The sequence below is a fragment of the Diadema setosum genome, chromosome 12 (assembly GCF_964275005.1).
Source record: "Diadema setosum chromosome 12, eeDiaSeto1, whole genome shotgun sequence".
NCBI classification, from domain to species: domain Eukaryota; kingdom Metazoa; phylum Echinodermata; class Echinoidea; order Diadematoida; family Diadematidae; genus Diadema; species Diadema setosum.
Window position 1 is genome coordinate 4,211,815 of NC_092696.1, and position 15,826 is coordinate 4,227,640.

The 15,826-nt window shown below is 40.0% G+C and overlaps 1 protein-coding gene across 1 annotated transcript in view; it reads right to left on the bottom strand.

Moving 5' to 3' along the window:
• Positions 1-6,306: 6,306 nt before the first annotated feature.
• Positions 6,307-15,826, bottom strand: part of LOC140236302 (uncharacterized) — a 68,754-nt gene continuing 59,234 nt past the window's right edge. The window contains exons 12-13 of the mRNA XM_072316255.1: positions 15,086-15,215; positions 6,307-6,689 (exon numbers count right to left, since the gene is read on the bottom strand). Of these exons, the coding sequence (XP_072172356.1) occupies positions 6,307-6,689; positions 15,086-15,215 (513 nt within the window). The remainder of the gene's footprint in view (positions 6,690-15,085; positions 15,216-15,826) is intronic.

Genomic DNA, 15,826 nt, shown 5'->3' on the forward strand with positions numbered 1-15,826 from the left:
AACACAAGTATCGTTGGTCTCATTTCAGTTTACCTCAAGGTAGTGGTGGCTATATCAGACCAATATAATTGTTGGGTTGGCTCTGTCGTTTTGAAGACACTTTGTTTTTATTACTCGGCTGAGAATATTGACAACGCTAAACTGAGCGCAGGATCAAGAAAACAAAATTTGTCTTACCCTGTCCAATTTGGCCACAGAAGAGAGTAACAGCACATGTTAATTAGAGAACGAGGTCGTATCTTCTATCCATCTCAGGTAGCCAAAGTTTAAGATAATTCATCAAGAATGAGTTGAATGCACGTCCTACTGTAATGACCCAAAAGACAAGACTGCGAAGTAATCACAGTTATCACAGTTTTGGAAAAGTGGCCACTATCGAACACACACAAAGCAGCGTGTCTTTCCCAGACAGACTAAATTTCTTTGTTACATGAATGCGTGGAAGTTTATGTGACACTCCTCCCCGCGATTCAATGGTTCGCTTGCTTATGTTTGTGATATCTTTGCATTTCCAACTAATGTCTCTTACAGCGTACTTTTGACACAATTGAGTTCGTATGAGACATAACTGTTTGCTCGCAACGTGTATCAATGACATCGTACAATACACGCATTCTTTTCCCAAATCCAAAGGCAGACCTTCAGTCTGAATATAGAGGAGTGGTATCTGTACAATTGGGTTGCGTTCAGTCGTTAATATCAGCAAATTGCACTGCAGGGCCATTATAAATAAATGGTGCAGGTTCACAGGCTACAGAGGGAATGTCATTTATTCGTCAAATATTTACTCTCTGGTTTACGGATTCAGATACCAGAATAGGACAGTGGCATAATCATGGGTCATATGTTGATAGCAAATCATATTCACATTTTGTAAGTACGTAGGTCTACGACATAAACTCTAGTACACACTTCATCACATAGATTATTGAACCTAAACTTTTCAAAGAAGTAGACCTAATGTTAAGTCGTACATGATGTCTTTGAAACAAAATCAAAATTGTTTTGAATTAGCAGATAATGTGATTTTTTTTTTTGGGGGGGGGGGAGGGGGTACAGTGAACAGCATATTTTTCTACCTAAGAACGTTATGAACACCTTTAAAAAATGGTTCTTCGAGGAGTCCTGGGAAAAAAACCTGGAAGAATTCGAAGAATACTCCTTGTTAAGAAATAACGAGCTTGGTATATGAAATTATGATCTTTGTTTTCTCTCAAATGCTAAGAATACTCCTAAATCTCCAGACGTATAATAACTAACAGTTACTAACACACAAGAAAATAAAGATCATCATGTTCAATATATCAACTGCTCATGGACATAATACACATAATAAAAATTATGGACTATAAACGGAGGTCTTTCTTTGATCCACTCATCACAACCGCCGCTGTCCTGATCATGTGCACCTTAACAAGTACATTCAGACGTTTGGACAATGATGATTTTGTAATTGTGCATCGTCACTGACCACAAAAAAAGAAGGTTCCCTCTATTTTATCATTTCAGTCCTGTTAGTCCATGGGCCAAGACCCGAAAAATGGGTTATTGGTACCACCTGAGGTGGCAAAACCTTTTTGGTGTCATTTTGTTTGTCGGGCATAGATATGCTTATCAAGCTATAATAGCATTTCAAAATGAGTAGCTTAGTCATAATAAATGAATTTTTAACCGATTGGGTCTCGTTTTTATATCTCTATACTTCTGAATAGAGACTAACCGCTATACCCCGTCTTAGACCCCGTTTACAGTGCGAGGCTCGGCCGCGGCTCGGCCCAGGCCCGCTTTAGTGTAAACGCGCAAAAGGCCAAATGCGAGGCCAAAATTGGCCTCGCTCTCGCTCCCGAGCCCGGCCTTTTCTCAGTGTAAACTGGGCCAAACGCGCGGTCAATCTTAGTCTGGCTTCCAAACCCTCTGCCTGTACTATTTCGCTGTTCAGGGTATTAACCCCCTCAAAGTCGAAATCTAGTATAGTTTATGGTGGTTTTGTCCTGCAAAGGATTTTTTCCTTCGGCAAAGGCCTTTGCCCGTACGGCGAATCTGTCGCAACGGAATTCAGTTGGCAAAGGGTCTGAAAACCAGACAATACCAAATTGCGTTTGTTTACAAGCAGAGCGCCACTACGACAAAATATTTAAAGGTTTGAATCAAAAGCGCGGCCGAGCCCGGCAGTGTAAACGGACAAAATTGCGGGAACCGGCCTCGCAATTGAGGCTGGGCTCGGCCGCGGCTCGGCCGCGGCTCGGCCCAGCCCCGCACTGTAAACGGGGTCCTAGGCCCAACTGTAGGTTTAAGTTTGTTTTATGTATTAATAATTTTGTAGTACGGATAATGGTTTGAGTTTGCCCAGATACAAATTGATATTGTATAGTCATATTCCTAGTGGTAAGCCGTACCCCGTATTTACTGATACCAGGACAGTTTAGAAGCCCTTCCTTACTGATTGCAGTTGTGATATGAATACAGTGTAAGTTAATTCAAGACAGTTGATATAGGGTTTTTTGTTTTGTATTCGAGTTTGATATGAGGAGGATTGCAGATAATAGTAAGGTAAAAGAGTAATTTTGAATGCTGAAGTTTGAAGTATAGTGTGTAATATGCGGAATTATATCCCCGCGTAGTGAATTGTAATGATGATGATGTAGATTTAATTGTCTGCTGTATATTTTGAGATTAGGGTACATTTGAGAGGCCCTTGTGATATTTCTGTATTTGTTACATAAATGGCTAAAATAGGCTGTTTGAATATATATAATGCCCTTATTATGCTTGTGAGTTGGTGATAGTAACAAGATGAAGGTGGTATAGAAGTTGATAATATTATTGTAAGACAGTTGTCCTGTAAGATGTTGTTTTGTTATGTTTTTCCAGACGGCTGTTAAGGGTATAGTGGAGCTCCGTTCACATGGATAAAGTCTTGAAGCTCACACAATCACCGGGTCGAGACTCCACAGGTGTCTCCTGTCCAGCTACTGCCTGAACCGTTTGCCCGGATTCCCCGTGCCGAGTTCGAGACACACCCCCTCCACAACAACGCCGGTTACACGGGGCTGGATCCGTCGCCTTCGCTGAACCGCGGTCGGCCGGTCGAAGGACGTTATTGTCGCCCTAACATACTCTCCAAGCGATCCGCGTTTGCCGTCTCCAAGGACACAAGACTGTCGTCACATATGGAAAACGCCGATCGATTTGCGGAGCAAAGTCAGTATAATGAAATTCTCTATTACTTGATAAACCGGAACCACGAGTTTGGACTGAACCGAACTGAACTCTGAACCGACATTGTGGTCAGGGATATGATTTCTTGTGGCAAGCCACAAGCCCACGCCGTCTCATATAGGTTAGTATTGTGAGAAGTGCTAAGTTATTTAGTTATTTATAATATAGTTTGTTTATAAGCCATAACGAGTAATATTGAGAGTTTTTAGTCCTGGAATTAGAAGGTTGTTAGCATTTGATGCATGAAATAACAGTTATTGAACTGTTGAATTGATATGTTTTAGCTCTAAGCTCAGAAGATTATTATATTGTCTGACTAAATGAATGATTTGATTACGTGATTCCACCTTAATAAATGCACTTATAAGTTTAACGGTACCCAATCTCTTCATATAGTTTCATTTCGGGTGATCAACCTGTCTCATCTAGATCGATAAGCTACGTGTAACACACTGTGACAGGGAGCAGCAAACCTCAAACAAGGACACATTTTGCGTCACAAAATTGGCAAATATTAAAGCGGACAGTTGCGGTCACTGCCATGTACCGTCCCTGAATGGTAAGACTTACTCTCCTTGTTTACTCTGAAACAATGTGCGACTAATGGGAAAAAAGATGACAGAGCACAGTCAACCTGCCAAATTATTTGCTTTTTTGTGTGAAGTACTTGTATTTGGCAATCGAAATTACTTTTAATAGCGATGATTTCGCATTATACCGTACAACTGCACATGCATTTTTCTTGATTTAATAGTGTTATTCTCTTCTGCATATGTTGTTTTTAGATTTCTCAAAGCGCCGTCCTGTTTTTATCCAAGATGGCTGTCGGTGGACAACATTGGATCAGGGAGGTGCTAGAGAAGGAGAGACAATTCCTCCTCTCCTTTGAAGTCATGCGCGACACCGCCGAGATGTTATGCGCTCAACTACAGGTGTTACCCATGTGCTTTGACAAAAGATAGCATGAATAATCGGGACTAGCGCTCTCGCATCAGGAAAGACCTACCCCTACTTGAATTCGCTCTCTCTTTCAATGTGATGGCAACAATGAATTTGTATACCTTGAATTGAAGCAGCGAATCAAAAATCAAATGCAATGTAAAACTGACAATTTTTACAGCAAAGAGTTTAAAAACACGCTGGAACGCGCTTTAGTCAAATGTTAGTGGATTACTTTATTTGAAAAATTAAAATATCCCAGATTAAAAGAGGGCCTAATTTTCATTTCATTTCGATTATGCACCTTCCGAAGAAACTAGAAATACATGTTTATAGTAAATAGGTACAGTGAAATTTGTGTTGTGATTGGTTGGATAGCATCACGTGATTGTGGAAAAAATCCGGCATAGTGGCACGACCGTGCCACTATACCGAACGCTTACAGTGCGTGCCTACGCTTTATGTACGCAGAGATTCGCGCAGTGAGGCCACGTAGTAGGACAAGGCCAAGTATTTCAACGTATGCGCGCGTAGAGCACTGGACGCAAAATGTAGGAGTACTGTATATACGCGAGTCTGCTCTGTGATGTACAATACGCATACGCGGCTGTACTAGCGTCGCGCGCTGTGTACATACAATGTTGTAGGTTGTGGTTAACTCTGCGTGCAAGAAATTAGTGCTGGTACGGTGAGTCTAATGTAAGATCTAGGGCCTAGACCTACGGAAAAATACATTTAGATCGAGGGACTTATTTACTATAACAATTAGTGCATGTTCTATTGATGCACCAGTACTGGACTATAGAACTCCCTCGTGCAGTTCTATTCACCTCGGCCTGCGGCCTCGGTGAACAAAACAGCACTCGGGATAATTTAGTATTTGTCGTTCTCTAATCCAATATAGTGCATCATAGAGACTGTTCTAAATCAATCCGAGCATTTCATTTAAAATCTTACTGTGAAATAAAGCTCGTAATTCAATGTAAGGTGAAACGCGTTCTTCGTCTCCAAACTTCGTCTTGCAACTAGAGCGGTGCCGAGCATGACTTACAAGGGCAGTGGAATGTTAGACATCCCATTGTCAACGCTTTGAACCCAAACATGTGTTTGCATGCATTACGAAGAGTTGCCACTCCATCTCGGTAACACATCCCTGCTCACTCGAGACCTTCCTTTTATGACCTATCAGAGAGTTGTGCCTCTCACTTGAGGGGACGACATGATAACATGCAACATTGCTCAGAAAGACTCAATCAATAAACTGTGATGTTACTTATTTTACTTTAGTGATTTTATGTTAGTGAACTTACTGTATTCTGCAGGCCTCATCAGCCTAGCGTTGTCTCGCTGTAGAGGGAGGGGGACGGTATTGACAGTTTGTCAGTTCGATGAATGAGAATCATTATGTGACCGTACAAAACCAACAATAAGTCGCATCCCTTCACTTCACGTGAAACCTCAAAAAAAAAAAAGGCGAAAAGGGTCAACCGAGTTAATCTTGTGTTTCTCATATTTTCTGAAAAAAAGCTGTCCTTCTATACGTTATTCTTAAGTTTGAGATCATAACATTAATAGGAAAGTGTGTTTTGTACAGTTTTTCTATACCTTCTTTGAGGGGGGAGTAGAATGATCAGGTATGTCTTAGAGACCCCTTTTCACTTTTTGAAATCCTCGGCACACTCTTCAATTCCAAGTGTAATAAGCCTTGAAGGAAAATGCAACTGTTTTGAACTGTTTTGAAATGCAACTGCTTTGAAAATTTCCATTGTTACGAATTTGCCCATGAAATCATTTCAGAATATAGTCCTATGTTTTATGATCATGTGTATGCGATCACACGTGCTTGATCGCGAATGTTTGTAAACACCGCCGGTTACGTAATCTTAATATTGAGTCATTCGTTTTGAACCGCAGCCCGACACTTTTCGCCCATGTTGAGTTAAATGTTGTGAATATCCTAAGCTGGGCGTGCCTGATGGAATTTTTAATGTATGTGAGAATACTTATGTTAAAAATCCATTGCTCGCGTCAGTCGACAATCGGACTCCGGTTAGAGAGGACCGTTATCACTTTCTCGGCGTTCCCGTCCACAATCTTGGGAGGAATTGCTTTCCCTTAGACAGGTACTCTGCAAACTGAGTTTAAGTGCTAAGAGGTGAGATAATCTAGGAGATGCCAACCTGCTTCTAGCTCGTTTCCCTTCGACGACGACAGCGTCGATAAGTTTTCGTTGACTTGGCCAGGCGAACCACCAGGCGGTCTGGAGCCAACACCTACCTGTGACTGTACACGGTTACTAGTGGGAGCCACGCCGAGGTCGATCCAGGGCGTCGAGACTGTGTGAGTGGCAACGCGCACCCAGCGGCCAACGCCCTTCTGCCCGGCGTGGTCGCGGAGCTGCAAGCTAACATGAGATAGCGTCGCCCGCTGATTCGACGACGTCCCCGTGCATCGACGCGCTCTCGACGTGATAGCGTCTGGCGTCGCCTCCCCGTCACGTCGCAGATGAGTTGGGCCCCGACGTTGGTGTTCTCAGGGTAAAACCCTGGCCAGGTATTACATAATCTGTCTTAAGTTATCTTTCGTTGAAACGATCCCTTCTAACCTTAAATTGCTATGGTTAATTTTGCTGTAGTGTTTTAAACGAGAATCATTATTCCGGTTGAAAACTCATTGTTAAGGACTTCCTAATAAAGCTCCGGAAGATTTGTTCATTTCAATTCACTGAGACCGCCTTGCATTCATTTGTGTGAACTTGACCGTAACGCCATTAACTCGTCATGTGCCATGGTAGAAACCACCTTTGTGCCACATTATTCTGAGACACCAACATAGGGAACACTTTTTTTTTTTTTCAAATCTATGTAACTTCTATAGATTTCTCCTGAGAAGGACAGTTAATGAGCAAAGTTGCAGAGAAAAAGCCAAGAGTTGCTTTGATGTAAATTATATGACAAATCTTTGACCATTTTTCTTTCAAATTACATATATATACATTATTGTAAAGACATGACTTGTGCACACAAAACAGTAAACATAAACTTAAAATGTAAATGCAAATCCAGGAGGGAACACTACTTGCTGGTTAATCACCACATAAAATGCAAGCTGTGTGCGAGAGAAGCGGAATCGCGAGAAATACTTTCATTATTCTGTGGTATTTGGCGATTTAGCGATCGGTTTGGGCAGGTTTGTGCGTGTGAGCAGAATATACGAAGTTGGCACGCTGTCGACTGAGTCGGGCGTGCGAACGAGGCACATAAACGGTTAACCATGGACAGGATAATTATGTTTATAGAACACGCTCAATTTCATCTTAATGCAATAATTTCTTCATTGTTGTTGCTCCGGTAATTTACATTCTATGTTTTGTCCTTTTCATCACACAGCCAGCACGGTTGGTAAAGATTAAGCGTTTTAATAGGCTAGATCCTGTATTTCAGAGCCTCTTTTCTCACTTCGGATGCACCTTTCCAGAGTATGTGCTCTCTTTCCAGTATTAAGATGGGTTAGGAAAGTTCATTTGAATCGGGTTATACATCATTTTAAAGCAAAGAATCTCCTCTTTTAGAAGAAAGAAAGAATGAAATAAATGAAATGAAATGAATGAAAAAGAATCTGCCCTGAACTAAAAATCCATTCCTGGCGACTTTTTGATGGTTTTGTCAGGCAAGGTCACATATTATTATTATACGTTAAAGATAATTTGTACTGTCCCATGGTTAAATTCATACCACTGGGATGCTCTCGTCCTCACTAGAAATGATGTGAACGGCCACAGTGATCCATCTTGTTAACGTGCATTATCATTCTGTTCCACTGCAAGACTGCAAACACCGTAACACTTCAACAGTACTTTCATGGCTCTCGACTTCGTCTCGGGGCATAGTAGCCTACTGTGGAAATCACCTCTGTGCAAGTACATGTAGTTTTAAACATAACCAATGATTTAAACATACTGACTCTTGTAAGCTGATATTAATCCTTTAAGACATCTATCAATGTGAACATTATTGTCATTGGTACTATTTCTTTTTCAGATGAACCGGACTTTAGGTCTCATTAGGTTTAAATTCAATTCATTGGAAATTTATTTAAATTATTCAGCAAAGTATAGCATAAGTTTTGTAATGTAAGCTGCCCATTGTTAGATAAACTTTGCACAACGACAGTCAGACGCCCCGATAAACCATCCATGTAGCATGGTGCGAAACATTGTGATAAATCTCCTAGGGGAACAGTTTAACTCAAGTGTTGTACAAAACACACACAAAACACACACACACATACACACGCACACAAGATAACGCTTGTAATATATGAGCCTCTCTGAAAAAGAAGAAGAAGAAGAAGAAGAAGAAGAAGAAAACAAAAACAAAAACTACCAACCCTCATACAACTATACTTGGAGTTCAGAAGCCCTTTAAAAGACAAGGGTGAAATGAAAATAGGACTATATAGGATAAAATAATGACATGAAAACACAACAGAAGAGACAGGTAAGTACAATGGAGACAGTGACCAAGAAATGTTTTTAGTAAGGGAGTTTTACCTATAAAGAACATAGGAAATGACATTTCGGAAAGGACTTGAAGACAGACAGCACTGTATTAATTTCGCTTGGGAATGAATATCATCATGGCGATGGAAACAATTTAAAGATCAGCGTAAATTCTGCAAGTGATGAAATATCTACTGTGTGACTTTATCAGATGGAATTATAAGATAACAAAATACACACACACACACACACACACACAAATCTACATCATTAATTTCCTGAATATTTCAAACAAAATACACACTATCAAAAGCAAAGGTAAAATCCAGAAAAGTGGACTTTCGAAAAAATTAGAACCACGTTTATAAAGCTTAATTAAGCAACGAATGAGTTTTATCCTCCCTGTATCCGCACACGGCAGTCTCGTGCACACAACGCCTATTCTTCCTTTGCTGTTTGGTGGCGATACCCCGAGAATTTTCACATCTTCCAAGTATTTGTTTCACAGCTTCCAAGTATTTGTTCCAAGTATTTGTTTCTGATGTTGCTTCCTGCATGTCTAATCTCACGATCAATCGTTTTTCCTTTTCTTTTTTTAAAAATAGATATTGTGGTATTTATAAATATCATTTGAGCTCCCTCGTGGAGACCTAATTAGCTCCTTTGTGGAGACAATATGAGCTCCCCATGGGGACTTAATGAGCTCCTTTGTGGAGACGATATGAGCTCCCTCGTGGAGACTTGGTACATACATACATACATACATACATATATATTCAATAATGTTCATATTTTTCTAAGATTGATAATGACTGTTTTATGTTAAGTGATGTCTGGGGCAAATTATTTGTATAGGGCCCCATTTTTCTCTTTCTTCTTTCTTTCTATAAAACAACAACAACACATCTCAAAAAGTGTGTTATACGGGGAGGATTTCACCCCCTGATAAAACCCAATGAAAAAAAAAAGAACGTTAAAGATCTGAATAATGACCCTGAATACATTAGTGTATCATCAGTGCAATGGACCTAGTTACATATAATAATCGTAAGTGTAACACTAGGGTGTTGATATTTTTGACACGTTTTCATTTATTTCATGACTGAATGGGTATTAGCAATACATTCGATATGACGAATGATCAGACTCAGTTATATAGCATGGGGGCTGTGTCGGACCATGTCCATCAAGTCTAAAACCAAATTTTATTTATCGGTGATTAGTGCAACGTTAAAGATCTGAATAATGACCCTGAATACATTAGTGTATCCTCATTGCAATGGACCTAGTTACATAATTATAATAATCGTAAGTGTAACATTAGGGTGTTGATGTCATGATATGACATATTTTGTATTTGTCACGTAATAATTTGTCTCATTGTACTACTGGTTATTATGTAGCTCATGTAAGAAATTGATGTTATGGCAATGGTTACAAAAGAAGTGCAGCTTTAAAGACAAAAGCTTGCATCAAAATAACCATATAAGGAGATGTTGCGATGCACAATCAAAGTAAAAGAGAGTGATTTGGAATTAAATGTTTTAGGGATGAGTAAACCCTACATGACGTCAAAATACGAGGAAAGGGTATCCCTGGTAGTATGCCTCATACTATCTGGTATGTGGACGTCATTCACGACGTCAAACACAAGTTTCTAGCTAGGTCAAAACAGGACCACTTCAAAGAATTTTGGTTTCCGTGGACAGGAAGTGATGACGTCAAGCAGAGGCTTGACCAATGCAAAATGAGATACTCAGGAAAGTTTTGACAGACAGAAAACGCCAACCAATAAGAAAAGGGGGTAGGACTTCTATGAAAACTTTCTAGGAAGTCACTTGACTTCATTTAATTAATTTTACATGGAGACCTATGGTCCAACAAATGTATAAATATGCAGTGTTTGGGCATAAAATTCAGATGCCACATTATTTGCGGAACACTCAGGACCAGGCTACGTTACTTCGAGATTGCGAAGTTAGAGAGTAGCAGAGTGTTATTTGGAATCAGTGTGATTCAGGGATTGTTGCATTTCGGCTTGGACAGCCTGACCGTCCAGCAGAGAATCTAGGAGGATTCGAGTGTAAACACCAACAACTGTTGTAAGTACACGATCATTTAATTGAAGTTGTTTATGCCTTGTAAGTTCCTATGTAATTCCCGATAGTGCATTGTATGTGTGATGTTTGTATGTCAAACCGAATTTTAATTGCATTGTGAAAGAAATAGAGAAGTAGAACATTGATTAGATTTTAATGGGCTGATTAATCACCCCTATTCCACATTGAAAGATAATTATCCATGGTGAAACATTATTATGGAAATTATGTGTGGCTAATCAATGTTAATATGATGGAATATACAATTATATGTTTTGTTGAAGTTATATGAATAGAATCAGGAATAACTAAAGACCACAAATTATAAGGGAGGTATCATGTTATTAAATTAACAGGGTGTTTAGGGTTCCAGGGAGAGAGCCACCGTTTAGGGTTCCAGCGAGGACCAAGTCTAGGGTTCCAGAGAGAGCCACAGTTTGCGGTTCCAGAGAGGACCAGAAGTAAGGGGAGACGACCCGCTACTTCAGGCAGGGCATCGTCTACAACCTAGAGCAACCAAGCACGGGAGCTTCTAGAATAAACCAACGAGCAGAGCAACCAAGCTCAAGATCGAGTGGAATTGGATATCTGTATTCAAGTTTGTACTATGCTATTATTGTAAACGACCATAATTTGAGACGAGTATAATAAATCTTATTGCTTGTTACATTATAAGAACACTGTGTAATTGGCTACTTATTTCGAGGCACTATAGTTGCACAAGTTGAAGGAGTTGATTGAGTGAATGGTCTGCTTAACAATTTGCTGCATTTAGAGAAAGTCAGCCTTTGACTAAAGAAAAGATCCCAGTCGCAGGGAGGACTTTCGTTCCCCACATTCAGAGGAAAGTCCCCTGTGACAGTTGATAAGGTTTGACACGTTTTCATTTATTTCATGACTGAATGGGTATTAGCAATACATTAGATATGACGAATGATCAGACTCAGTATAGCATGGGGGGCTGTGTCGGACCATGTCGATCAAGTCTAAAACCAAATTTTATTTATCGGTGATTAGTGCAAACCCCATTTAATTTCCCTATTAGGATGTCAACCAAATTCCACTGCTCGAGCAGTGTGCTTGACGCATGTTAATAGTACTGTTCTGCTGGATTGTGTAGTTCCAAGAATCATCGGGCTCATTCGATTTGAGTCAAATTCACAGTCTTATGAAAGTTTTAATCCACTATAAATGAGCGAGTCCAAGGTTTAGCTCGAAGCAAGACAGGCAGCTCATCCCAACGGAAGCCACCCCATGACCTCAAATTCCAAAACGCGAAGTCTCCACCAAATGCATACACATAACATCAATACACACATATACAAAGCACACGTTCAACATCGATACAAAAACATGATAGACATACGAGAGATAATAATATCAATGTCAATGTCAAAATTACATAACGTTAAAGAGTACAAAAGATAATAGTAGAAAAAAAACCCTGATCAAATATGAATACACAACCAGAAAATGTTCCATAAACTATAGAATGAGTAATGAAGAGCCCTGTCGCAATACACCATGTATACAATTTCAGAGAGTTGTGGGGCAAAAACATCACAACGAACACAGTTTATGTGCTTAATCCATGTACTTCAAAGTGTGCATGGTGAACTGAATTAGAGGGGACGGTTGGCGGCAACACCATGTAAACGTAGTTCCAGGGACCGTTGCTTGGTCCTTGCCAGGGCTACATACACTTGGTGTTACCGCAAACTTTTTCCCTCGAACACTTTTTAATACTATACAAAAATTATTCGGGGAAAGATGTTCTATTACAACAGCACATCTTTTTCTACATGTTTGCAATATTCTGCTAAACTACAAATACATAAAATTGTCAAACAGTCTTGCCACGAAATTTTACATAATAGGCGTTTTCACATCAGCCCGATGTTTCGAAATAGCGCGCTATTTTCTGACTAGGGAAATCAACCAGATCACGAAATAGCGCGCTATTTGATAATGTGAACACAAATTAGCACGCTAATTGTATCGCTCTGGTGGTGAAAATTTCTTGAGTCCAACTCGGGAAATTTCTGAAATAGCGGGGTAGTAGCGCGCTATTTGATAATGTGAAAACGACTCGAGAACTTAGCGCGATGCATCCCATCAATCCTAACGTGTGTGACCCGATCGATCAAGGCAAACTGCACACAAATCATGAGGAATTTTTGAAATTACACACATTACTGATGCTGTTTGTATATGCTCAGCTGTTGAATTAGCTCGAAAAAAAAGAATATCGGTCTAATTCTCTTCTGGCTGATGTGAATAAGAAATGAAATAGCGCGCTAATTCGCAATCGCGAAAAATATCTCGAACGAAATTATCAATCGTTATACAAACTTCAATACATATACTATGACAATGACAATTATTGTGATACAAACTTCGGAATCTACTTGGATGAATCAGTTTTGATGACACGAATGTGATTTTGAATGGCCTTGGGGACCTGAGTCAGATATGACAGGAGTAGAAGACTGATATTGTATTCATATTTCTATGTGCGAAATGAATGTTGTGCCGAAATTCCTGTGTGCAATGTAATATTTAATGATTATCTTTGCGTCACGCCCTCGTTCTTCATCTCCCTCGAGGCTCTAATAATACGTATTGTATTTTTGTTGTTGTTTATAAACACAATATTCATCTCATCAGAAGTAATTCGACGGTCGCTTTATAATCAGAATTAAAATGTTGTACAAAACGTAAAATACAAATTCATGAGTCAATGATAACATAAATATAATTATGTTAACCTCCTTACAACTTCGGGAGAGTATTGACATCGCTTCTTGATGTTAATATAGAAAGTGTTCGTATGAATCTTGTACCCACAGGTGGACACGTGCGAACAAAGTGAAATTGATAACGTCTTCCAAACGTGTTGCTCCTCTGCACAATGTAATTGTTTAGTACGTTGACTGTGTATGTGTGCGCGTGTGTGTGTGTGCGTGCATTTTTTTTTTGTATACTAGTACGTACATATGTCATGGAACTACTGACTCTCTGTTTACACTCTTGCTAGTGTTTGTAATTCTGCTCCTTAGAAAAGAGAGTCTCCACAAGGTATTCTGTCGCAACGTTGGAGCAGGGACTCAAGATGGTATCTCTCGTATTTGTGACTCTGCACCTCAAAACAAATAAAAAGTCGCCAGACATGAATTTTTAGTTAAGACCATATTCTGAAAAAGCAGACTTTAAGCTTTAAAATGATATATAACTCAAATCAAATGGACTCTCCTAACCTATCTAAATATTGGAAAGACAGCACAAACTCAGAAAAAGTGTGAACTGAGAAAAGAGGCTCTGAAGTACAGTGTCTATTCAAGCGCTTAATCTTTACCAAACCGTGCTGGCTGTGCGATGAATGGGACAAAAAAACAAAACAGGAAGTAAACCACCAGAGTAACAACAATGAAGGGATTATCAGATTAAAATGAAATTAAGCATGCCTCATTAACACATTCTGTTCATAATTAAGGCCAACTTTCAAAGCAGTAGCACTATCCTTTCAAAAGTTATTAGAGTTGAAAGTGAAGAGTGTGGATACGGTTTTTCAGATATGAAAAAGGGATTCTAAAGACACACCTAGTCACACTATTCTACCAAAAATGTTCGAGATAAACTGCTAAAAAAACACACTTTCCTGCCCGTTTTATGATACCAAATTTTAGCATTATGTAAAAGAAGACCCGCTCTTTCAGAAAATATGGAAAAGTCAAGTTTGGCTAGGTTGACCCATTTCACTTATTTTCAGTCCTCACGCAAAATCAGTGTGTGCGACTTTATGTTCGTTTTCAGGTGCACGGTCACATTTATGTTTGTGGGAGCTTTCTGAGGGTTTTCAACTTTCGGCAGCAAACAGGGGCATGCCTCTATCAAATCAATAATTGACCTGTCAGATTTCAATTGTGAATGTTTTAGGTCTGTGAGGCTCTCTAAGACGGGTCGCCCCTTCTCCGTTCGTACTCATTATTGTCCCTTCTCGTTTTCTTCCCCGGTTCGAATATCGCGTCAATCTCTCTATGCTGGTGCCTTTTCCTTCTCGGCCATGTCATCATCATTTTCCTTCCCCTACCCCTAACCTTACTTCTCTGCTCTCCCGCCCCCCCCCCCCCCCTCCTCCTCTTCGGTTCTTGTCTACCAATCTCTAAAGAACTTTGTGACTCTTCTTTATTGCGTTTAACCTTGATCAGTTCTACCCTCCTGTCTTGATTTCCACTTTTTTTGCCTGTTCTCTTCCCCTCTTGTATGTTTTCTATGTTTTCCTGGTCCCCTCAAGAAATCAACTTCTCGAATGGTATTATAGGCCTACTTCCATAGCTGTTTGTGTAAGATTCGTCCAGAGCCTGCATGTTTTCCTGCCCACAATCTTGGCCTGTGTCGTGGCTGCTCTCGCCTGTTGAGCTACCCTCGCCTTCCGAGCCGCTTCCATCTCTTGGTGTCTATTGGAGAGTGAGAGGAGGTATCAATAGAATGACCAGATTTTGTCAGATATCTATACATCACATCAATTTCCGTCTGATCCAAATGAGGTACATCAGTTACGCGAAACCCTATCATCAGCATGGTGCGCTAGTGTTCATTTGCAACTTCTGAAACTCGCTCTTCATGACATGAGCTGACAACAATGTTATCTGAATCTGAATTTAGCAAGCTAATTTTGAAAAGAAAATATGTAGGCACCAAAATCAGAAGGCACACTTTATTTACGTATTTCGCAGGCTGCAGTGCCCGTCGCGAAGATCACGAGAAATGGAGGTTTTGAGCGACCCATCGACGTCAAAACTGAAACTAGAGATGAGTGGTTTCAATCCATCTTAATGAATGAGTTGTTTATCTCCCCACCCATCTCCTCAAATCCATAATAACGAATTACAATTTAGCCTACTCCCTAATGTTGGAATTGAATGCATTTCTCTAACTGAAGTACATGCCCTTTGAATTTGCTTACCAGTCTTTTTTTTTTTTTTTATGCCTCCGCCACGATGTGGTGCCGGAGGCATTATGTTTTCGGGTTGTCCGTCCGTCCGTCCGTCCGTACGTCTGTACGTCC